The sequence below is a fragment of the Lepisosteus oculatus genome, chromosome 22, assembly GCF_040954835.1.
Source record: "Lepisosteus oculatus isolate fLepOcu1 chromosome 22, fLepOcu1.hap2, whole genome shotgun sequence".
In the NCBI taxonomy this organism is placed as follows: Eukaryota; Metazoa; Chordata; class Actinopteri; order Semionotiformes; family Lepisosteidae; genus Lepisosteus; species Lepisosteus oculatus.
The window spans coordinates 11,411,299-11,434,204 of NC_090717.1; the positions used below are offsets into that span (position 1 = coordinate 11,411,299).

The 22,906-nt window shown below is 39.6% G+C and overlaps 2 protein-coding genes across 6 annotated transcripts in view; both read left to right on the plus strand.

Moving 5' to 3' along the window:
- The first annotated feature begins 303 nt into the window (after nucleotides 1–303).
- sdsl (serine dehydratase-like) lies at nucleotides 304–9,172 on the plus strand. Of its 2 annotated transcripts, XM_015366383.2 has the most exons (8): nucleotides 304–620; nucleotides 1,847–2,014; nucleotides 3,643–3,682; nucleotides 4,729–4,868; nucleotides 5,225–5,313; nucleotides 6,156–6,383; nucleotides 6,947–7,071; nucleotides 7,965–9,172. In XM_015366383.2, the coding sequence occupies exons 2-8, from the start codon at nucleotides 1,865–1,867 to the stop codon at nucleotides 8,153–8,155; spliced, it is 963 nt and encodes a 320-aa protein (XP_015221869.1). In that variant the 5' UTR covers nucleotides 304–620; nucleotides 1,847–1,864; the 3' UTR covers nucleotides 8,156–9,172. The 2 variants fall into 2 exon arrangements, with proteins under 2 accessions (XP_015221869.1, XP_006640503.1); XM_006640440.3 differs by lacking the exon at nucleotides 304–620 and having other exon boundaries at nucleotides 1,291–2,014.
- A 2,883-nt stretch (nucleotides 9,173–12,055) lies between these two features.
- Nucleotides 12,056–22,906, plus strand: part of ttc28 (tetratricopeptide repeat domain 28) — a 468,402-nt gene continuing 457,551 nt past the window's right edge. For all 4 annotated transcript variants that reach the window (XM_069182111.1, XM_069182113.1, XM_069182112.1 and 1 more), the window contains exon 1: nucleotides 12,056–12,380. In XM_069182111.1, the coding sequence (XP_069038212.1) occupies nucleotides 12,351–12,380 (30 nt within the window). In that variant the 5' untranslated portion in view covers nucleotides 12,056–12,350. The remainder of the gene's footprint in view (nucleotides 12,381–22,906) is intronic.

Below are 22,906 nucleotides of genomic sequence, written 5' to 3' on the forward strand. Positions count from 1 at the left end.
TTTTCTCCCCCAGTTTCTTTTTTAAAAAAAGATCCCTTGTGTCAGGACAAAAAGGAAAAACAAGAGACCCTGAACGCGAATGAACAGACAGAACGTTCTCCACCGCCCCAGACTGGCTCTCCCAGTCGGCGAGCCGAGACAAACAAGCTGTTTATCGGAATATTTTCATAAAGGGAGGCTGCTGCCTGCGTAAGCGTACAAAATGTAACACAGCCTGTGACAAGTGTGCATTGTCATTCAAATTGGGCACAATTCGTGACATAGCTGGCTTTAACTTGTCCTTCCAGTTTCTGAAAACATCTACGCCCGAAAACAGTGGAGTACTTATTTGGAAATGTGCGATCGAACATTTTCTGAATGTTGTTGTATGATGAATACAATAGTGTGTATCGAGGTCCCGTCAGATTTGGCACAGCTCCCGATTTCGCTGTCTGGTGATACAGTGCATCGCTAGTCTGTACTCGATTAATATACCTGATCATTTAACCTTCGCACTTGTTGAGGCAGATCTTGCAGAACCAGGGAAAGGGGGTTGAAAAAGCCTTGAACTGGTTTCAGGCGGAGGAGAGGAAAAACCAAAGCTCGCAACAAGTCGCCCTGCCTTTCACTGATTATCTGAAGTGAGTACGCACAGTTTGTTCAAAACAGCTTCCAGCTTTGAACTTGGACCGTCCGTTTACTGAACTGTACTGCAGCCTCGTTTGGGTCTCTCGTGAAAAACAGAAATATGACGTCAGACACTAATTTATTTCTCTCTGATAATCCACAGGTGCGCTAACAAGTAAGCGGTTGAACAGCACGTCAGTCGGATGTCAAAGGACAAAACCGAACAATCTTGTTTTTTCACTATACTTACATGTACTGTATGCTTACACATATCAGAACATTATCAATCATAACATTTTATTTTAGGATTTGAAAAAGACAGTGAAATATAGTAAAGCTGAAACATGTAAATAGCTTATAAATATCCAGATGTGGAGGTGAACCGAGCTGAACAGCCTTCAGCTTTGAACACTGAAATTACGGTCTAAAGCCCAGTGTAGAACTGCCTTCCTTTATCACAGCTGATCGTGTCTGACATGTTCCTCTGGGTGTAGACTACTTCAGATATACAGTACTCCCCGTCTTGAATAACGGTGACCTTGTTTACAGGAATGGCTGTTCCAGTTGTGTAAATTCGCTTCTATTCTTCTGCTGATGATTAGCATGATTAGCGCCCCCCACCGCACTCTCTACTAGATGAACACTTCACTTTCGTCAGAACTGATTTGTATTGGGAATGCACCTTCATGCCTTAATAATTTCTTGCGTTTTAATTCAAAATGTAATGATACTTTCATCGGAATGAAACCCCCAAGAATAACTACAGTATGGATATGGGCTCATGTCATTTCAGTGCACCATTGCCAAAGACTGGAGCAATCTTCAGAGGAGAATGCAACTCTCCACTTGTATCTGAGGGTGTTTTCTTTTTGTTTCCGATTGTATGACTCAGTCTCTTCTTGCTGAACCCTGTACGTGTTAATACTACGTGTAAAGAAGTGTCTCCCGTTCTCGGTTTTTGATGCATTCCCACTTAGTTTTTCAGTTTGTGTCCTCTGGTGCATGTCTCACCGTTTATTCCAAAGACGACCACTGGGTTGATTATTACACTCAGCTGACTAAAAAACATTGCTTTGTTTGTCTAAAAAAAAATCAAGTCACGAATTACAAGCAGGGAGCTCTCGACCGATTTGTGCACAGATGCTAGCTGGAGGTCCAGAGTTCGGGTGTTCTGGGTTTCTGGTTGTGGAGTGGGACAAATCGCAGCTACAACTGTAATAAAAACGGGGGTTCGTTCCAGGAACTTTGAGGCACCAACATGTCTGGTCATCCCTTCCACGTTGACACCCCCTTGCTGGAGAGCCTGGCACTGTCTAAAAGAGCAGGAACCCCTGTTTACCTCAAGATGGACAATGCCCAGCCCTCGGGCTCCTTCAAGATCCGGGGGATCGGACACCTGTGTCAGAAGGTAAGCACTGTAAGCGACAGAGGGCTTCACAGTCAGCCCACACCCCGTCCCTGTTTTCTGTTAGAACGACTTGCTCTCTTGTTTTTCTTAAAAAGTTTTCTTTCTTTACTCGATACATTGTTATAATCACAATAATCACAGGAATGTTTTTGCGTCCACTAATCAGTGACTGCTGTAACGCACAGCTTCTCTATTTTATGGAGACACCCCATTCTTTATCCATTTCTATGGTCCGTCCAGTTGCTTACCCCTTCATAAACAGTTCCAACCTAGTTGTCTAGAAGTTTTAAGCTGACTCAATTATTTATCACCGATCATTTTATCAAAAATTAAAACCTTGACGAATTATTAATATTAAATATTGGTTGGAAAAGTTCAACAAAGTTGGACATCTTTAATATTTAATTATTACATCTTAATAAAGTTACTTTAGTAGCCTGTAGAAAGCATAAAGATAGCAAAGTGAAAGAATAAAAAAAAACACCAGGTTCCATCTCACAGGTTTTAGTTCTCCGCGATTGCAACATCTTCAATTAGACACTGCCCTCTAGAGATATTCCGTGGAACTTCACGCGTTAATTTATTCCTGTGGTCAGGACATACAGCGTTACAGTGAACATTAAAGAAAGAAACGTGGTCTGGACCATCTCTCTAATCGAGGCTTACAGATTTCCAGTGACTAAGCTCGATAGTACTGTTTTATTTTTGGCTTGTTGTTTTTTTCCAAAACAAAATATGTCTGTATCCATTTATACAGCTGGGCATTTTACTTTAACTCTTTAGCAATATAATATCAATAATAATAGAGCTATGCGAATGCTTATAGGCACTTAAAGCACTGTGCATGTTGACATTGCAGTATGGACATTGCATTAACCATCATCATCACATCACATTCAGTAACTGCTTATCCAGTTCAGGGTCACAGTGGCCTGGAGTCTGTCCTGGGATGCACTAGAGCCTATCCTGGCAAGCACTAGGCAAAAGATAGGACACCAGTCCATCGCAGGACACAGACAGTCCCAAACATGCACACCCTCACACTAAGGGCCAGTTTACAGAACCAATGAGCCTACCTACAGTTAACCAATTAATACTTCAATCTGGCGAGAACATGCAGACTCCACACAGACAACACCCCAGGACGAGAACTGACCCCATGGCCCCAGCACAGCGAGGCAGGAATACTAACAATTGCACCTTTGACATTGTATTAATATAATTATTTATTTATTATTGAGAAAAAACTAATAGTGTTATTGTTTATTACTGAACATGAACATGAATCAGATCTTTTGTGCCTCTCAATGATTAAATTAGCAGGTGAGAATCTGTGGCATTTCACAGAGCTAATTCACGCACATAAAATCCCCTGTAAAAGCACTTATTACAGAACCTGGACCTTTAACGGACTGTAGGACATGAAGTGAGGTGACTGGGCTCTGGACATGAATTTGTGACATATACTTCAGATAAACACTATTTATATATTGCACATACTGTAAAAAGCAATGGGCGGGTACACTTTATCTGAAGCTTGGCTTGTTTTAATTTAGAACAGTCAAGCCAGTCTTGCCCTAAAACATTTCTCCTGTAAATTGGTCGTGCCTTTTGTTTTTGCATTTCAGGCTGCAGTCTCTGGATGCAAGGGCTTTGTCTGCTCTTCAGGTAGGTTCCTTGGTTTATTGTAAAAAAAAAACTGCAGTTGAAACTATAATCATGTAAGTACTTGGTAGTGCTGGATTTACACACGGGCAGTTTAACGGAGGTGAAATGAGACTCATGATTGTCTCTCGGGTGTCTGGAAGTAAATGAGCATGCTGGCTGACGAGGCAAGCACAGAGCGTCATGGGGGAATCTGACCTTGCTCAAGTCCAGCATTTGTTTTCTTCTTCCCATGAACATCCAGTCACTGGTTCTTCCCCATTCTTATCTATTTTATTGTTTGTAGCTGGCATTTACAGCCAGCACTCCTGCAGGTCATGGGGAAGGAGAGGGCCTGTGAATGTCCTCTGGTGTCCCACCTGTCGGAGCCCTTTCTATGGGGAAACCTTGCAGGAGAGCTGGGGCTCACATGGCCCTCGAGACCAGCCTGCTGGCCCACTACAGCGCTCACTCCCAGAAACCCCTGGCAGCTCAAGCCCAGAGCCCAGCAATCTCGGCTCGTTGTGTTATAAACAATCCAGGCCAAACACGGTGGCAAAATGATGGAGACCACCAAGTATTTATATTTTCATACGTGTCGTATGCACTCCATTTCTGCTTTCTGGAGCCCGGGCATGTTGTCAGACAGTCTGTGGACTTGGAGCTCTCTCCAGAAGCTAGTCAATGAGGGATTTCTTTATCTTCCCTCTCATGCCACAGCTGATGGGATTGCTGGTTTAAGGAAGTGGCTGGGTAGCGGATTCCAGAAACGGCTACACGTGTCCTTACTGCTGTTTTTGGTCAGCGTAGGCTGTGGAGGGAGCAGCATGTGCGCCTGTTTACACCCGCGCTGCAAACCGCTTGCCTAGCTCACTAGACAGGTCTGTGCCAGGAGCCATCCGCAAATGATCTCGAAGGCTGCGGAGATTAGGAATTCTATATTGGGAAAAAAACTACATTTATTTCAAAGTGGGTGAATATGAAACATTCATTATCCTTTGACGACGGCAGTAAGATGTTTTGCAGATTTGGAAATGTAACCCTCAGATGGTTTGATTTTTCCCCTGCAGGGGGAAATGCTGGCCTGGCTACAGCGTATGCAGCAAGGAAACTCAACATCCCGGCCACTATCGTCATACCCGGCTCAACCTCTGACCTTGTAGCCCAGAAACTCAGGGACCAGGGAGCCAATGTGCAGGTGTTCGGAAAAGTAAGCAGTAAACTGGGAACTGTGGTGTTCTGGGCCTTGGGCAGTTTAAGGTGGATCTCCAAATCTTTAATGAATTAAAAATGTTTTTAGCTAAATGGATTCAATTTTAAACCAGCCAGATGTTCACTCTTGGCACACTAATTCAGAGTTGCTAATCTGGGAGTTTAGAACACATCAAGAACTTGTTGAAGGCAGTACCACTTCTTTAAAGAAGGGACTGAGCGAGACCCGTGGATCAAATAGCTGCTAAAAACGAGCAAGATCAGCCAGATGGGCTGAAGGGCCTCCTCTGCCTTCCCAAGTGCTTACAAATGCAAAGCAAGTGTTTCACAGACTTTCACTGCTGGGCTGTGCAGGTGTGGGATGATGCTAACGAGGAGGCCCAACGACTGTCTCAGACTGAGGGGCTGATGTTCATCCCGCCTTTTGATCACCCATTGGTCTGGTAAGGCAATCGCAAGATTTGTTTTGCATGTTAGCTACAGTACCTTTGCTGAAAGGGCACTGAATACATTGAGTGATGTGTTTTATCTTTAACAGCTTCTTCCCCCAGCCTCGTTCACACAGTTTACAGTATGTCACAGTACACATTTCTGGGGCAGAGCTTTTAAAATTATCTTTGTCTGATGTTTATTGTACAGTCCCTGCTATGTGCGTGTGAAAGCTTTTATGTTTGCTACTTAAAAATGCCTTTGTCTTTTCTGTATATAACCGGGAGTCTGTGATTTAGAATATACTGATAATGATAGTCAGAATAGTGATGTACATTTATTTACTGTATCTGTTTGTTTTTTTAATTCAGGAATGATTTAATTGATTTATTTTTTGTTTTATTTTTGGATCACGTTATATGCAAACAGCACACAGTCAGTCTATTATAGGGTGCTTAAATGATTTAAGCAATTTCATTAAATAAAACTGACACCTCATTGTAAAGCATTGCACAAAAGCACAAGCTGGTGTTAAATGAACTTCTAAAAACTTTTCTAGTCCTTCATGAGACCCATACAGGCCTTCTTTCTGTCTGTACTAGGCAGGATGAATTTCAGATTGTATTGATTTTATGGAGTACCAGTATGTGCACTTGTCAAACATTATTAATAACAACAATATACATATATACGTATATACATATATATACAATATAGTGGATGCCTTTGTAGTATTTTCCACATGTTAGAACAGCAATGTTAAGGTTGTAATTTTTGTGAAAATGATATAGTACAGCTGACCAAGACATCCAGTTTGAAATTTAAGGATTTTGTAATAATCCATCTTTCTTCACAGGCAAGGCCATGCCAGCGTGGTGAGGGAGCTGAAGGCCTTCATGCCTTCCAAGCCTGGAGCTCTAGTAGTTGCAGTAGGGGGAGGGGGTCTGCTGTGCGGGGTGGTGAAAGGATTGAAAGAGGTGGGCTGGGATGACGTGCCAGTTATTGCCATGGAGACCAAAGGTGCTGATTGTCTGAATGCTGCAGTGACTGCTGGGAAGTTGGTCACTCTTCCAGACATCACCAGGTGACCATGAAAATATTTAATGCACTGACTTCAAAGGCCATTTTTAATACAGAAGTAGTCTTTAAGGCTTTAAAAAACTTGGATGAAAGCTAAAAGCATAGAGATGGGGATACTAAGTGACCTCTTTTTGCATTTCAATGATTAGATGGACAGATCTAACATGCTGGTATTTAAGGAGTAATGAACTTTCAAATTGAATACATGAATTCTGAAGCTTTTTCATAGACTTTAAAATGCAGTAAAAAGGTTTTCTCTGGAAAACAGCCTTGAAACTTCCTCCTTTGATACTTGTCTGTAGTGAAAAAATTGGAATTTTCCAAAGCCCCTTTAAAAGAACAGGAATACTATTGCCAGTAATTTTATCCATCAAAGCTTTCTGTTCCTGATTGTTATTGGCCATTTTCTGTGTTTGAGAATCTTTTTGTCTGACTGCTCATAATCTGGTACAGAGTTGCTGCTGCTCATGGAGAGGAAAATATTACAGTTCTAGTTTTTGTAAACCATCCAAGAAGATGCCTTAATGTCTGTAGGTACGAGCATGTGATTGCGTTTGTGTCTCTCAGCGAGGCCAAGTGTCTGGGGGCCAAGACTGTGTGCAGCCAAGCCTTTGACTACGCCAGGGAGGGAAACATCATCTCTGAAGTCGTCAGTGACCAAGACGCACTGCAGGCAGTGGAGCTCTTTCTAGGTAATTCTTTATCAATGAGGAGTTGACCCGTGACAGAGAGCTCTGGTATTACTGTTGTAATAACAACTTCGATTATATAATACTTTAGAGCTCTTATTATATCCAACCATTTTCTATCCACTTTATCCACCCAGGTCAGGCTATCCTGGCAAGCAACGGGCACCAGGCAGGGTACTCCCTCGCAGGACAGACAGACACAGACACACACACTCAAACCCGGGTCAATTAACCTACCAGTATGTTTTGGGGCCGTGAGAGGAAACCAGAGCACCCTGATGAAACCTACATGAACACAGGGAGAACATACAAACTCCACACAGACAGCACCCCAGGTCTGGGCCCCAGTGCTGTGAGGCAACAATGCTAAGCACTGCGCCAGTGTGCCTCACGCTAGTATTATACAATTTATAAAAACCTAATGTACAATAATAAAAGGAATACAATATATAAAATTATAAATAATAACAATTATTTAACCTAGAGGCCTGCTGGAACAGGCACCAGTTCCCCCATAATCCTGTGTTGGATATACTGTAGTGTTTAGAAAATGGATGGATGGATATAGTTTAGCAGATGCTTGTATCCAGGGCAAACATTAATTGAACTACATCAGTAGAAACAAAAAGTTTACGCATGTGGTTGTATTGATTTATTGATTCGATCTTCAGTCCGCTGATCGTCGCGAGCGGTTCGCTGTAGTGGTCAGCTCTGGTGAGGAGGACATAAAAACCAGCACAGGCTGCCGCAGGGTGGCATCCAAGCCAGAACATGACGCTTGCTTGTGTCTGGTGCTTTCCCGTACCGCAGCCTTAGTCTGCAGTGCGTCCTGCGGCAGTCAGACTGTGTGTGGGGCGGCCCCAGGAGCTCACGGTTGGTGTGTCCCCCTCTGGCAGATGACGAGCGCGTTCTGGTGGAGCTGGCGTGTGGCGCCGGGCTGGCGGCCGTCTACACTGGGCTGATCCAGAGGCTGCAGGACCGGGCCCGGCTTCCCCGCCCACTGGGCCCGCTGGTTATCCTGGTGTGTGGAGGCAGCAGCATCAGCCTGGCCCAGCTAAACCACTACAGAAACAAGCTACAGGCCTGAACCCGCGAGACAGGGAGTCCAGAAGCAAGAAACCTGCTTCATTAAAGATCTTGTAAATATAGTACTGATTAGACATACATTATAGACTCAAGAAGTATTATCCAGCCAAAAGTCCCACCTGTCAACACAAACAGTACTCCGTTCTCTTTAAAACCCACTTTACTCTGTATAGAACTCCCAACTTTCAACATTCCACGCGAGAGGGACGTGACACTTGCTTTCGATTGGAATTAATTTAAATTTAAATTAATGACAATCACGAATTGCCAAAATTGAGACATGATCAGAAACGGAGTTTAGATTTAAAGTCAGTTTGCATGAGTGTCAACAGTGCAGTTGCGGTGCAGGAATGTTTTGCTGCGTATCTTTGCCTTGCTGTGCTGCAGCTTTCATGGAACTCCCTTTTCCTGAGTCGCATCAAGGAGGGAGGTGGAGAGTTTCTGCCACAATCAGCATGAACAAGCCCATGCTTCTTACGTCTTTCCTCCAAACATAGCTGCAGAGAAAATGTTCATCTTTTAATTTAATTAATTTACAGTGAAAACATATATGTACCTTTGTATTTAATGGAAACACTTCCAAGTTGTTAATGATCTAAAGTTCTTAGATGGGTGACAATAGGCAGGGTTAGAGCGTGACCTCTGAACATTCTTTAGCACTCTAAAATAGTTGTAGTTCAAATACTGGACAGAAGATGTCGCTATCGCATTTTCCTCTTTCATTATGAACGCCTCTCCTCTCGACACAAGTCAGTGTCTTCTCTCTTTTTTCAGTTATAGATCCTGAGAGGTGCACATACTGTATCTGACACTCATGGTGCATATGTGGAATGCAAATATAGATGACTGGTATACTTTTAATTAATAAGTGCCAAGTCTCTATGAATCAGAATCATAAGAACAAAGCATCTTCTAATATGAATGTGATCACACCATTTTCTCCAGTGTTTTATGTCCACCTTCATCATTAATTGCTTGTCATCGATGGTGGCATTTTTAATAAAAATTTCTAATGCAATTTCCAATATTTACAGTCCGTACTTTCTACATCTCAGTAGCTGGAGAGGTGACTTTGCTTTACAGCTGTTTTTTGTCTTGTTTTCTTCCTCACAAACTGAAACGAGTCCAGTGCCTGAGGAGTCCAGGTGAGAACAACCATTTTGTGCTTCATTCAAAAACCTGATGTTGTTTTCATCCTGTGTTCAGGGCCTTTGTCACGTTGAAAAGTGACCCTCAGAGAAGAACAGAACAAGCCATTGCTCTCTATTTGCTATTCGGCTGTATTTAAACCATTTTGGTTTAAATGTTTATGTTGCTGGTTTAGAAATTCTGGTTTCTTGCTGAAGCAAGACCAGATCATTATAGACCAATGTCCATGTGGGACCTTTTCGTTTAGAAACATTCACTTTCCTCCAAACAGATTGGGGTCCGTTTTTGACGAAAAAGAAAGATTGTAAATTTGCTTTCATTAGACCAAGGGATGCTGTCAAGAAGAAACTTGTGGTTTCTAAAAATATTGCTTTTGCAAGGTTTAAAGTGCTTGTCTTGCAGCATTTTTTTCTTTTTTCATGTTGTTCTTTTGACATTATTCAGGAATGTTCTTTTGACTTTTTTAAAATGTCATTTTCAGTTTTGTACTTTTCTGAAGAGTTGGTATAACCTTTCTTAATTTTGGAAAAAACATTCAATTATTTTCTGTTTTTATTTTTAATTAATTTAGTAAAATGTCTGGATTTTTTTTCTTTGACATTATAGAGTACTTTGTGTTGATGAGTTCTTAAAGAATTCTTAAAATAAATACATCCTGGTTCCATGCTGTAACAGAATAAAATGTGAACAAGTCCAAGGGGGTGAAGACTTTCTATAGACACTGTAGATTAAATAAATTCTATGTTATAATCTAATTTTACTAGAAACAGCATTAAAAAACATGAGAAAAGGGACTCAACATCTGATGATATCCCTCCCAACTTTTCTACCTGCCTGCCTTTCCCTGGGTATCCCCATAAGTCATCTTAAAATCTGTCCGTTTTGATATGTTCTGATTCAGAGTTAGCTTTTTAAGTATGTGTGTGTTGAGTATTTCTGTATACCTGCCATTTTATGCATGATGTCTCTGTGTGATCATTCTGCTTTGCTGTAACATTTCCCCAACTTTTTCATTGTCTACCTCTTTGTTCTTCAGGAAAAACAAGTAGTTTAAATCAAAATCTCGGGCCTGTCAGACTGCACAACTACAGTATATTCCATTTTCTTCTTGATTTTTGCCATGGTTCAAGCAGTGCTTTGATAAAGGGCGATTCGTTATGTTGAAAGCAGTCAGTGATAGTAGACATCTGGCTACGTCCCACTGCTCATTCACATTGGGAGCTGCAACCCTGTACTCATTTTTGGAAAAGCCCCAATGTCATGTTCCACATCTGCCACATTGCTGAAGAGCAGTGACTGTAGTTTAAAGAAAATCGGTGAGGAAATCCAAACTGGAAAAATGAACATTTAAGGAAATATTCTGAAGGAATGTTTGAAATATGCTAAAATAGTTAAGTAAACTATTCATCTAATATGCAATGTTTCATTAACATTCTTAGGTTGAACCTGTTGCCTTGAACAAAAAAAAAAGTTTAAAGGACTTGTTACAAGTAACTAAAATCAGTGACTATTTTTATATTATTAAAGATAATCTGGAAGCAGGGTTTACGTAAATAAAACAATTTTAAAAAGCAAATATAATGTTTTGTAAAAATAAGCAGTAGTAAAACTAAACAAAGTAGCAGCAAAACTAAGAAGGTAGCTATAGAACATAAGAGGAAAAGTAAAGAAAAAAACATCGCATTAGGTAATTATTTACTTTGGGCAAACAAATGTGGTTTGAAGGATGTTTTGAAAACAGTAGCATCCTATATAAATATGGGAAGAGCATTTTCCCGATTTAAGTGCAACATTCCAATACAAAAAATAGAGGGTAGCCTGGCATCTTGTTAAACAAGTTAAAAACATTTGATGTTAAAATCTCGTTGAGGCTTGATGGTGCCAACCCATTCATTGCTACAGGTAATAATAAGAAAATAAAATATTGAAAGATGCTGACAAAGTCAACCCAGAGAGCTATTTCATGAACAATACTGAAACAGTGACTAAAGGATACACGTGGAAAGTGTATTATAAGTAGGTGCATACGTATTGCTGAAAACAAGAGTCATTCATTAATAACCTGCTGTGGGTATATGGACCCCCAGTGTATTTACACAGACATTATTCTCGACACAGCTGGATGAGATCCTCCGATCACTCAGCTATAAGTGAGCAAAATGAACGAGATGGGCCAAATAGCTCCTCTCATTTGTAACCCACTTTAAATTCTTATTCTAAAACGTGCCATCAGTCAATTTTGGCTTTGGGTTTAGTATTGAAAGTTGAACATAGAATTTTAAAACAATCCTGGGAAAACTACGAAGAACAAACTCGCTACTCCTTCGTCAATGTGTGTATCCTCTACGGGTTCACTAGTGGTCCTGGGGTTTTCTCGTGTGAGGCTGGTGTTGTTTTACAGGACCTGATAAAAACTCAAATAAGCTCCATAGGGATGACACGGACTCACTCGAGTAGAATTCCTTGGCAAATTAGCTCGATACGTGAAAAACATTTTTTTTTTCCCTGGGAGCGAGTGGGGGTCCTCAAAGACAATAAATTCCTACATTTATTAATTCTCTGAACTATCCCTAAACTGAACCATCAAAGCGGGACTAATGTCAACGCACCAGAAAAAAATAAAAACCAGAAACGACTGGCGGTTTACTCTATCATCGAGGTAACTCTACTCCGAACTGATGTCATTGTTAAGTGTAAAGTAGCTGTGCTGCTGCGGCCATATCCCATATCCCAGTCTCCGCAGGGAAAGCAAATCCGCTATAGCAACAGCTCTCACACACACACACAAAAAAACGGGATTTGACAACATGGCGAACTTTTTCTGGGAAAAGCGTATTTTTGGACAGTGAGAAACTTGTCAAACTCCTTGGGATAACAGTTTACACCAAACTCCCTAACTCGCCCCACGGTTAAAACAGGCGGCGTAAGAATCGGACAGACTGTGCCGAAGGTGGTTTTCTTTTCTTTTTTTTTCCGCTGTGAAGAATGTAACATAGAATGAAAGTTGCCCGTTGGAATAGCTGGATATTAAAGCACGAGAAAGCAGGATGGAGAAGCAAGCAGCGAGACGAGAGAAGGTAAAACAGCATTTACAGTACACGCTACCGCTGTGTCTGCATCGTTTGCAGGGACATTTACCGACACGATTTTCTTTTTACTAACTTTACAAACTACACGGGCAAGTATTGTCTCTGTGGTAAACTTCCTTGATCTCCCGGACACACTTCAAGAAACGTCAGAAGGGGGGGAAAAAGTGTCTTTCTGGCATTATCTAAGCATGTAAGGCTAAAAAAATAAAATAAAGTGTATGTCTTGCAGGGACGCTGAATACCACTGATATCTGCATTGTTCTGAGTAACTCATTGCCTGTTGTGGTTCTGGATTGTATAGGTAACCCTTACAGTACATTGTGACAATTGTTTCAATTCGTTTCCCCCAAGGACTGTCAGTGGGAGGTTCATATTAACTATTCGTGCACATATATCGGTAAAGTTGTTTGGCTTTATTGACCGTTTTAGAGCCGATGGCACAGCAGGTGGTGTTAATTAATAAGGTAATTTGTTAGAGTGAAAGGGGGCGGTAACAATTTATGGTTTTTATCCCCTCGTCAAAATAGGCCTCTGGCAAAGACTTTTTTCATTGCTATTTTTTCTGCTGCTCTCTCTTACTCTGTACGAAAGCGGCTGGGATTGATTCTAGACAGCTAGGTTTATGAAATTCATTGAAATATCCAACAAATCGTCGGATTCAAAATTGTGATGCGTTCAGTAGGAATTTTGCATCGTAGTAGAACATATCAAATTCTAGTACTATTTCCAGTATAATATAGGATTTCACTTAAGGTGTGCATACTGTGTATGTAACTGACATAATGTGTTTCACAACACGTAATTCAGTCCAGCTGCCTGGACGTTGAGATTAGAATGTTATGTAGAAACTACTACTAATATAATATTTTCTCACTAACATGGCTAACTTACACACAACCAGTGGCAGATTTGTACCATTTTTATAAGAGGTAAAAGCAATGTAAAGGCAGGGTACTGAGATTCCTTCACTGTCTACTTGTTATATAATTTAGACAATTTCTGTGCCTGTAAAACCAGACGTTCAAACATAAATGCAGTGCACACTTAAAACAGAATTTACATTTGATAGCCTTGGTCTTGGGCGAAGCAGGGATTGTTCTTATAAGCTTGCTCAGTGTCTAACACAGTTTTACAACTGTAAGGTACAAAAGCTTAATTTTCTACCCTGGATTGTTTTATTGAATTACTGGGGGACTGTGGCTGAGGGGGGTTGTATTAAAACTTCAGCATCCTCGCCAGTCAACTACAGACCTATCTCTTGCTAGCTACTTAGTCCTGGGTTAAATTCTTGGGGTGTTATCTGTGCTCTTCCCATGTTTGCGTGGGTTTCCTCCCACTTTCCGAAGACACGCTGGTAGGTTAATCAGCTTCTGTAAAACTGGCCTTGGTGAACGTGAGTTTGTGTCTGTGTGTGCCTAGTGATGACCTGGAGTCCAGTCCAGGGTGTATCCCACCTTGTGCCCATTACTTCCTGTGAAAGGGTTATGGGCTACCCCAAATTGTTAAGTGGTTATTGAAAATCTGATTAGCAATTACCCGGAACATTGTGGTGTCACCATAGCTATGGTCTGTTATGGCCAAAATGCTGATTTGTTTTTAAATGGAATACTGTAATAAAGTACAGTATTTGACCTGCTGAGAATGCTTTGATGAGTCATTGTCTACTTTAACTGTATTAGAGGTTTGCTAAGACCCATGGCAGTCATCTTTAAGCAGAGCCTCAAATCTATCAGATCTCATACTGTAGGTGTCTTCAGATGCCAAATATTCCATTTGTCTCGATGAATAAAGCCAATGAATGTGTTAAACGCTGCGAGCTGATATGAAATGAAAAAAGCAAATCTTAAGGTTATTCAGAATCAGAACTAGAAACCTCTGTGACAAATCTAATTTTTTGTTCTCTGAGCCCCTGGATACTGTTCAGAAGCCCTATTTTTTGTGATCCCCATACAGACATCAACAACTAAATACGTGACCTTAGCTGTAGTCTTTAATTACAGTGTGGCTGAAAATCCAGCTAAGAATAGTTTTAGAAATGCTAATGGTAATTACATTTGATCAAATAATCCTGATAAATTATAGACACTATGAAAAGACTGCTAGTTGATTAATTGATTGCAAGCTCACAAAAAACAATCTGAAAGCAATTTTTAAAAATGTTAAAAGCCTCGTTTTACCTGTGTTTTTTAAGTAAACTTAGAAATGTAGACAGGAAACGTGCACAAGGAGAGACCAGACTGCTTGTGTTCTTCAAGCTGTGACAGTGTGGATTAGCCAGATCAAAGAGGTATTGCCATCCATTAGCTAAAGCACAACCCTTTGAAGTTCATCCTGGGTGACTGATAAACTCCCACTGCATACCTATGGGATCCATTTCAGGTTTTATGGGCATCAGGGTTTTGCTGTATGCTATAGGAAATCCATTTCATGCATGTCACTTCGTAGGTGCCTGTGTGAGACGGCATTCCATTGCGCATTCTGTATTACCTCTTTTCCTGGCATTTCAGTCTGATACCAAAGGCAAATTTGTAAAATGTGATCATGCTGTATTTACGGCAAACCTACAGTATCAAGTAATACAAGGGTTCTATGATTCATTGCTTTGAATATATTTGCTGAAACAGATGTTTGAAATACAAAATGGTGCTTACTTTGTTTTTATTTCATGCGAATTGTAAAATCCTAGACAGGGTAAAACTGGCAATGAACAATGGGGACCTTATATTTGTTCAAATGTAGGTAAGCATCGATGGATAACAAGTACGCAAACTGAGAGGCGTGCAAAAAGATCTTTTGAGCTACATTATAGGTGAAATTAAACAAAACAGTACAACACAAAAATTCACTGATGATGTGGTATTTGTCACCTGACCACAGCCGTTAATTAGTTTGAATCCAGATATTAATTTTCTCTCATGCGTGTTTTTAGGGAAATAAAATAAATTACAGGCATTGTTTTTGAATGTCATGATTATCATATCTGCTATGTCTGTGTGCCCTTGGTTTCAGGTCACATAGATTCACTCAAAATGATAATCAGGCCTTAGTTTACCAGTGCTGTGAATTTGATTGGCACATCAACTGGCACAGCAGTGCTACTTATTTGAATGAGGAATATATTTTAATGCCATATTTTCATGATTTTACAGTACAGGTTATCATCTTAAATTTAAAGGACTATGTAAAGTAAACAATACCGTTTCCACCTATGAAATTGCCTGTCCGATATCTTTATACACCAGTAATTCTGGATACCACTTTTGTTTTTGTGCTGGTTTTTAATTTCGCTGTCTTCACATTAGAGCACCCAAACAGTTTTCTGGGCACAGGGCTTTCCAGTGTCACTAGGGTGAAGGAAGCAGGTATAATGAACACTTAAGACCAAATGCAAGGCTCTGTTACCGCCACCTTACAGGATGTGATGAGAGAAACTGATTCAGCAGGATACAGAGGAAAGGAATTCTTTGCACTTGTTCACTGATACGACTTTTACTATCGGGCCTAATTGTATTCAGAAAATTCAGTTCATGACCATCCACCCAAGGAATGATAATGTTTCCTTGACCATTGCTAGGTACTTTTGGCCCTACTTTATTGTTTTACCTAGTCCTTAATTATTGATATTCATCAAAAGGACCATCTAATTAATTAATTGTCAGTTCCTAGGCCCAGAGGAAGTACAGTATATGTTTGAATTGTCTTGCATTGTCATTGACTGGAATACATGGTTGCCTCCCTCTGTTCTAGTCAACTGAACCCGAGTCTGAATCATCACAGATTGATTTCATTCACGTCCAAAATTCCTGGTTTTGAATGGTACTGATTTCCACTGCTCAATTTATAAAACACTGAAAACTTGGGCCTCAGCTAATATGAAACAGTTGCTTTATCTAACATTGGTTTACTGTTTTATCAATTTTCCTGTTCTGTAAACTGTCAAGTATGTTTTTTTTCTTTTTTGTTATTTTGAATTTGATCAGATTTTAAAAGTTTTTTTTACAACAAATGCCACAATATCTTGTTGGAATTATGATTAATAATAATTTGGAAATATAAGCATTATAGAGTTGCTCAATTCACTGCCTGACTGAATTTTAGACTAGCGATCCTCATTGTTGGTCTTGGAGAGGCACAGAATCTTCTCGTTTTCATTATACTTGAGCTCTTGATGACTTAATTCAAACAGTTATGGAAGTAGTCCTTGAGGTTGTGAGTAACCCATACATTCTGGAGGGCCAGTAGGGAGCAACGTTTCAGACTGTGTTGCTCTGGACTAGTGGGTATGGAGTGAGGAGCTCTGCTGTGGAACATGTATTAATAAAAAATACAAAATTGTGAGGGAATTTTGATAAGCTTTCCCAATGTTGACTTAACGTTTTTAGCAGTAATGTGCATAACATGAAAATAAATGACAGCATGACTTACAGTATATAGCTGAACTGAACGTTTGTGAATAATGCACACATTAATGTGAATAATTAGTTTTCTGGTTTGTTTCAAGTGCAGAAATAGCCTTTTCTTTATGGCAAAAGAAAATGACATCAACTATTCTAAATGAAATTATTGTTACTAGTTTCCTTTTTCCCATGAAATGCATAATCTGGACAACTGGCCAAGTTTTCAATGTGGATACAATTGGGAAAATTAGTTTTAAAATAAGCAAAATTCTAGTTGCAGCTTGGTGAAAAGGCATTCTTTTTAGTTTTTTATTGTGCAATTTTTGTTGTGTAATCATTTTTTAGCAGCGTGGCACTTTTTGTAAGGCTTTTAGTCTTTTATTCTGTTTTTCTTTTCAAGCTTTCAGGACATTGAAAAAAGACTGTTTGCCCCTTTGCGATTTCTAGCCTGAATAATGCCAAGAATAGTAAAATCCAGTAGCTTTTTAGATCACACAGGTCTCCTCCTTGGCTGAGACAAAAATAAAAAGGAAACACATGTCTCTGTTTAGAATTGACTTCAGTAATGCCTTTCAAATAAGCTGCTGGTTCCTCAAGGAAAAGCCAGGTAATTCAAAATGACTCCAGGGGACAGTGAAGATGATGATATTACAAAAAAGATGAAGCAGTGGTGAGTGGTGAGGATACTGCTGGGTTCCTGTGTTTGGGTATGTGAGGTGAAATTCTTTAAAGTTTGTGTATTTAAATTGTTCCTGTAAGTATGGGAAATGTTAAACTTGAAAAGTGTATTTTTGCTTTTATCCAAAATAACAGAATGTTTTCAGCAAATAATTTTTGTATAATTTTTTTGTCATGTTTTCAAACTACAGTACCAATGTCAATGAAGGGGTTCTTTTCATCAGAGATTATGTTCCATTTTCTTATTTTGGATTGCCTGTGCTAAACTGCCATTCAAAGTGCTTACTTTTTAAAGCTTGTGCAATAACATTATATTGATTGGCACAGTACTGGATGTATGGAGAATTAATTCCTGTTTAGGTTACAGATACAGCACTCAAGGTTTGTGGTGATGCCTGTTTTTCCAGGAGGAGAGGGACAAGAAGAGAGATAGTTTAGAGAGAGGACAGTGCATTGGTACAAAGGAGCATGTCAGTTAGGGCCTGTCACTGGAAGAGTAGGTCTCCATAGGCTGAGCTGTAAAACAGAGCGCCAGGACTATTAGGAGGTGACAGAAAGGCAGGGGTTAGAAAGTTACACTCTCTACTCCACAGGTGCCTGAACACCTGTGTAGGGGACTGGATGTTACACTGACCCACCTACAGTGGTTTTTGGATTTGAGGGCCATGACACAGCTACCAAATCTTTGCAGCATTATGATACATCCCCAGAAACATCTGGAACAACTGATTCCTTGATTTGGCTGCTTCGTTTTTTTTTACCACATTGCTTAATTGTACAGATTTCTGGAATGTACAGGATGCTGCTTAATTTTGCAGTAATTGGCTTTTTAATCCCCACTTCAGGCCCCAATGAAGAATTAAGGTTTTTGCCAACAAAAACTGCTTGTCTTGTTGTCAGACACCCTGACAAATGCTGTGTCCGAGTCGAGTTCAAATCTACTAGGCTGGCACACGTGCGTTGGAAGACTTCCTCTGATAATTCTCCCCCTTTAGTTTAAATTATGAGGAGTTGTCTGTTCTTTTGTTATTAACTCATTGTTTTTTTATACTTAAATCATTGTTAGAACACTATTACTTTTATTTTATAAGCAATTATTTGACATTTAATTCTACTGGCTGTGAAATCTTTCTCTCCTCCGTGCCTCAGATAAGCATGAATATATAATTTTATATGGGTTGGCGTGATCTTCACTGACATCAGGAAATCATATACTGTATAACCTAAATAAATCAAAGCTGATCATGACGATTGGACATCCTACATGGAATCCAAGTTTATTTTGAATGACAAGCCTGTAGAATTTACCTATGTTTTATATTTTATGAAGGGAAGACATTTTTGTTTTAATATAATTTTGAGGTTCAGATTTATGCAAAACAGCAGAATGTGTTTTTTTCGGCAATATAGCACCCATTACAATAGTGAAACTACCAGGATTATAAACCATGGTCATGACTTGGAAAACCCAACAAGACCTTGACATCTGGTAACATTTAGCATTTAGATGCTTACTGTGAAGAAAACAAAATTGGCCCTGTTTGTTCTTCAATCTCTAGAAATAGTTTTTCCTAAAATCTATTGTACATTTGTATTAGTATGTAATATAAAATACCTTGTAGCTGTATTGTAATTTTGATATTGCATAGGATTGCGAATTCTGGCAAGTTTTGTGTGTTACAGCCACTTAAAAATCAGCATTCACTTCAGTTTCATGTCTTCAGAAAAAATATATATTGATTTACTAACAACCAAGGTGCAAAATCTTGTGTCAGCAGATGATGGGTTCATGGAAATACCCAACATCTTCCTAAAATCCATTTTCTTTTTCTGGCTTTGTGCATGCAGCTGTTACAGTCTTTCAGCTTGCCCAGAAGATATTTTTCAGTCCAGAGATAATTGTGGTCACTCTTCTGGAGTCTTTATAGTGTAACAGTGTCATTTCAGTTGTATGGTGAGCAGCAGAGCACTGTACACTTTAAAGCATATTTTCACTGATTACAATTCCTCTTTTTTCTTGTAAAGGTCTTAACGAAGATCTCGTAAAGGATCCTGTGTAAGATTTCAATAAGCCTGTGCCATCTATTTACTATGTGTCATATTATTACAGTGTCTGCTTTAAGATATTAATTAGAAGATTTAGATTTAGTAGATTAAAAACACCTTTTTCAGGGAGGGCCTCTTCTAGTTTAGTGCTAGTCAGAAGTACTCACCTTACTACTAATCACTAAAGGTTAAATTGCTGTGCAAAATATTCAAATTGTGTGTGTTGTGCCAGGAGGGATATTTTCAAATTGAAAAACAGTCCTAGGCAGGATCCGTACTAGAGCACCAGTACTGTGGCACTACAGTGTTAATTCTTATGTGGAGGCTTCTGTGTATTTTGTGATCCAAAATGTATGTTCTAGTTGATAGTTTTAAGGGATTTGTGTATATACAAATGGCTGTCTTGAAAACTGCAAGCCCTTGATGTCTCTCAACAATCAGTCCAACATGTGGCACAGGGGTGGCCAAGCAGGGAGTCCTGAAGAGCCACAATCATGCAGGTCCTGTGGCTGTTCCAAAAATCATCAATTTGTAAACACTTGCAGCAATTTTATTGTTACCATGAAGCAGGTCAAATGTTTAATTAGGAGATTTGACTAAATGGAACCATTTACTGAGTTACTAAACTGATCAACATTGAAATCTATTCTAAGTCTTTGCAAATGAATGATTTAAAAGAGACCTACATGACCTGAATAGTATTCTGGTCAATCGCTTATACAACTGGGAGGACTGGAGGGTGAAGTACTTCGCTCAATTTGCAACAGTAAAATCTGCAGTAGCCTGTCAGTCGAGAGTCTAGAGACTTACCCACTATACTGTGCTGCTTTTGGTTAATATATACACTTTTTTAAAAACAAATTGAAGTAGAGATATGGCTAATTTTTCAAAATCCTCAACACATAATGCAAATTTCCAATTAATGTCTTAATATGTCAAATACAAGACAATACAGTACATGCGTACCGAAAATTGGTTTTGTTTACGATATTTACCAAGAATAATCCTCTTGTTTCTACTGCTATGACAGAAATCCAGTCCGCATTGCAATACTTAGAAACAAATTATTTTGGCAGAAAAGACCATTTCTGGGGGTGAAATAAAGAGCCAATGCTCTGTTCAGTTGTGCAGTGATTGTGGTTAAAGGTCCTTTTCTGAGGTCATTCTGTCCGGAAAGAACACATTGCCATCCTTGACAGAAGCAGAAGTTGAACATCTGTTCATGGAAGTTCAAATCGTACACATTATGCGTTTAGTTGATTTGTCATTCGGCGTACTCACACCCTCACTGTTTTCTAGGCTTTACTGATGAGTGACCTGTGTGCTCACAAGCCGACACACTACCTCTGCCGAATGTCTACTATCCAAGCATCTGTCACACCTGTGACACTACCTCCTTTTCCTTGTCTTTTATATGTTTTTAAAGTAAAGTTAGTTTTTTTCAAGAGAATTGAATGTGAATTTCCAGGAATTGCAGAGAAAACTGAGCCATGTCTTCCTGTTAGCATCTTTCTTTGTGTATTGCTTGTTTGTTGACATGGATCTTGAGTGTATCACATCGTGATTGGAGGTGAATGATCCAAGTCTGCTCGCAACATTGGTATTTTGTTACAAAACAAGTACATTTCATGTGCCTAATTTTTCCACCTTGATTTCTCTAGTGTGGAATACCATAGGATCTATAAAGACCAGTGAGCCAGTTCCAGAGGAAGTCATGTATACCCAAGCCATAATACTACCTCTGTCATTTGCAGCATCATTGGCAGCTCCTCTCTTTCTCTCCACATTTGCCTTTTCATCACTAAACTGAAGGTTTACTTTATCTCATTTGTCCATACAACTTTGTTCCAGAACTCTTGTGCCTTGCCTTTCTGTCTTTAGTGAATGAGGATACTTTCACTTTTGTGCTCTGGAAATTGTCTGCAGTCTCTGGCTGTTATTTTAGGGTTTCTGTGTAGTTCTAATGATTTTTCTGTCATCACTTGCTGGCATCTTTCTTTACAACCTAGTCTTTACCGTGTCTCACCTGGAATGGAGGGATGGACATTGTTCTGACACAGCTGAACATGTATGCAGAATAACACCCAGAAACACAAGCTTAAATTCTATACCTTTGCCTCTCATATTAATATTTTGGTTTGAACTACAAATCTCATTAATGCACAGCAAAAATGACAGTACGCTTTTCACTATACTAATGGATACATTCACATCACAGATGCAGTACTATTATTCAGATATTAAGCACAAAGCCTTTTGTATCACTTTTTTTAATTTACTTAAAAAATAATCTTACTTATTGTACTTGGTATTCCTCATTTTAGTGTTCTCTACATTAGGGTGAACAAATTGTTGTGTATTTCCCTTCCGTTAATATTACGGTATTGTTGTATTGTTTCCTCAACCAGCATTAATTCAAGCAAACAGGACTTAAAGTGCTGCTGTTTCTCTTTGAAGCTGAATAGAAAATAATATTTTAGTTATTATATTCACTGCAGATCTCTTGTTCGGTGTGTAATTGAGGTATTGTATCTCTATTACTGTAAAATTCCATTAATAATAATATTCCAAAATGTATCCGTTCTGACTCGCTTGCTTTCTTGTGCATGAACTCCTAACTTTGGCACAATAAAATGTCCGCATTTTAATTTATTTTTCTACATAAGATGTAGTTACTGTTCCCCCCTTTCTTGCAGTGGAGAGCTGGAGACTGAGTTTGGAGCTGAATGCTAAATGCTTTAATGAACAAAAATGTAGCGCTGACCAGCACTGCCACAAAGCCAGGGCCATTAGACTCGGTCTGTGTTGTCAGGCTGAGCAGAGCTGACACACACACAGCTGCTGTTTTCTTCTTACTCACTGGAACACAGCGTATTAAAGGCTGTCTTTAAGATTGAGGCCCTAGAGGGGACATGATCCAAATATTCAAAATTCTCAAAGACATTGACACAGTCACCCAGAGAACATCTTCAGTGTCAACTGTGAAGCATGAACTCGAGGTCGCAGGTGGAATTGCCTTCAGGCTCGTTTTTACACACCTGGGGTGTGGAACAGGCTATCCAGCTACTGTATGTTGTTGAAGCCAAAACCATGGCTTCTTTCACTCATCTGGCTCAATGAGATCATTAGAATTAGCTACTAACTAAAAGGATAAGATGGGCTGAATGGCCTCTCATTTGTAACTTTTCTTACATTCTTGTGAGACCTTGCACGGTGACCACAAGGTGGTATTTTAAAGCTGGACTTACACACTCTGCTGCCTCTAACAATAACAGGATGCACAGCTGCACCAAACGTAAACTGCAGGCACTAAAGGTGAGGAGCTAGTAATCTGCCCAGATGTAACCAGAGGTAGCTTTCTTGATGTGTATTTCACACGCTTAAGCTGCAAAA

Coding starts and splice junctions, on each gene's coding strand:
- sdsl (XM_015366383.2), top strand. CDS start 1,865: ATGTCTGGTCATCCCTTCCACGTTGACACCCCCTTGCTGGAGAGCCTG. Junction 5,314..6,155: donor TTTGATCACCCATTGGTCTG/GTAAGGCAATCG, acceptor CTTTCTTCACAG/GCAAGGCCATGCCAGCGTGG. Junction 6,384..6,946: donor ACTCTTCCAGACATCACCAG/GTGACCATGAAA, acceptor TGTGTCTCTCAG/CGAGGCCAAGTGTCTGGGGG.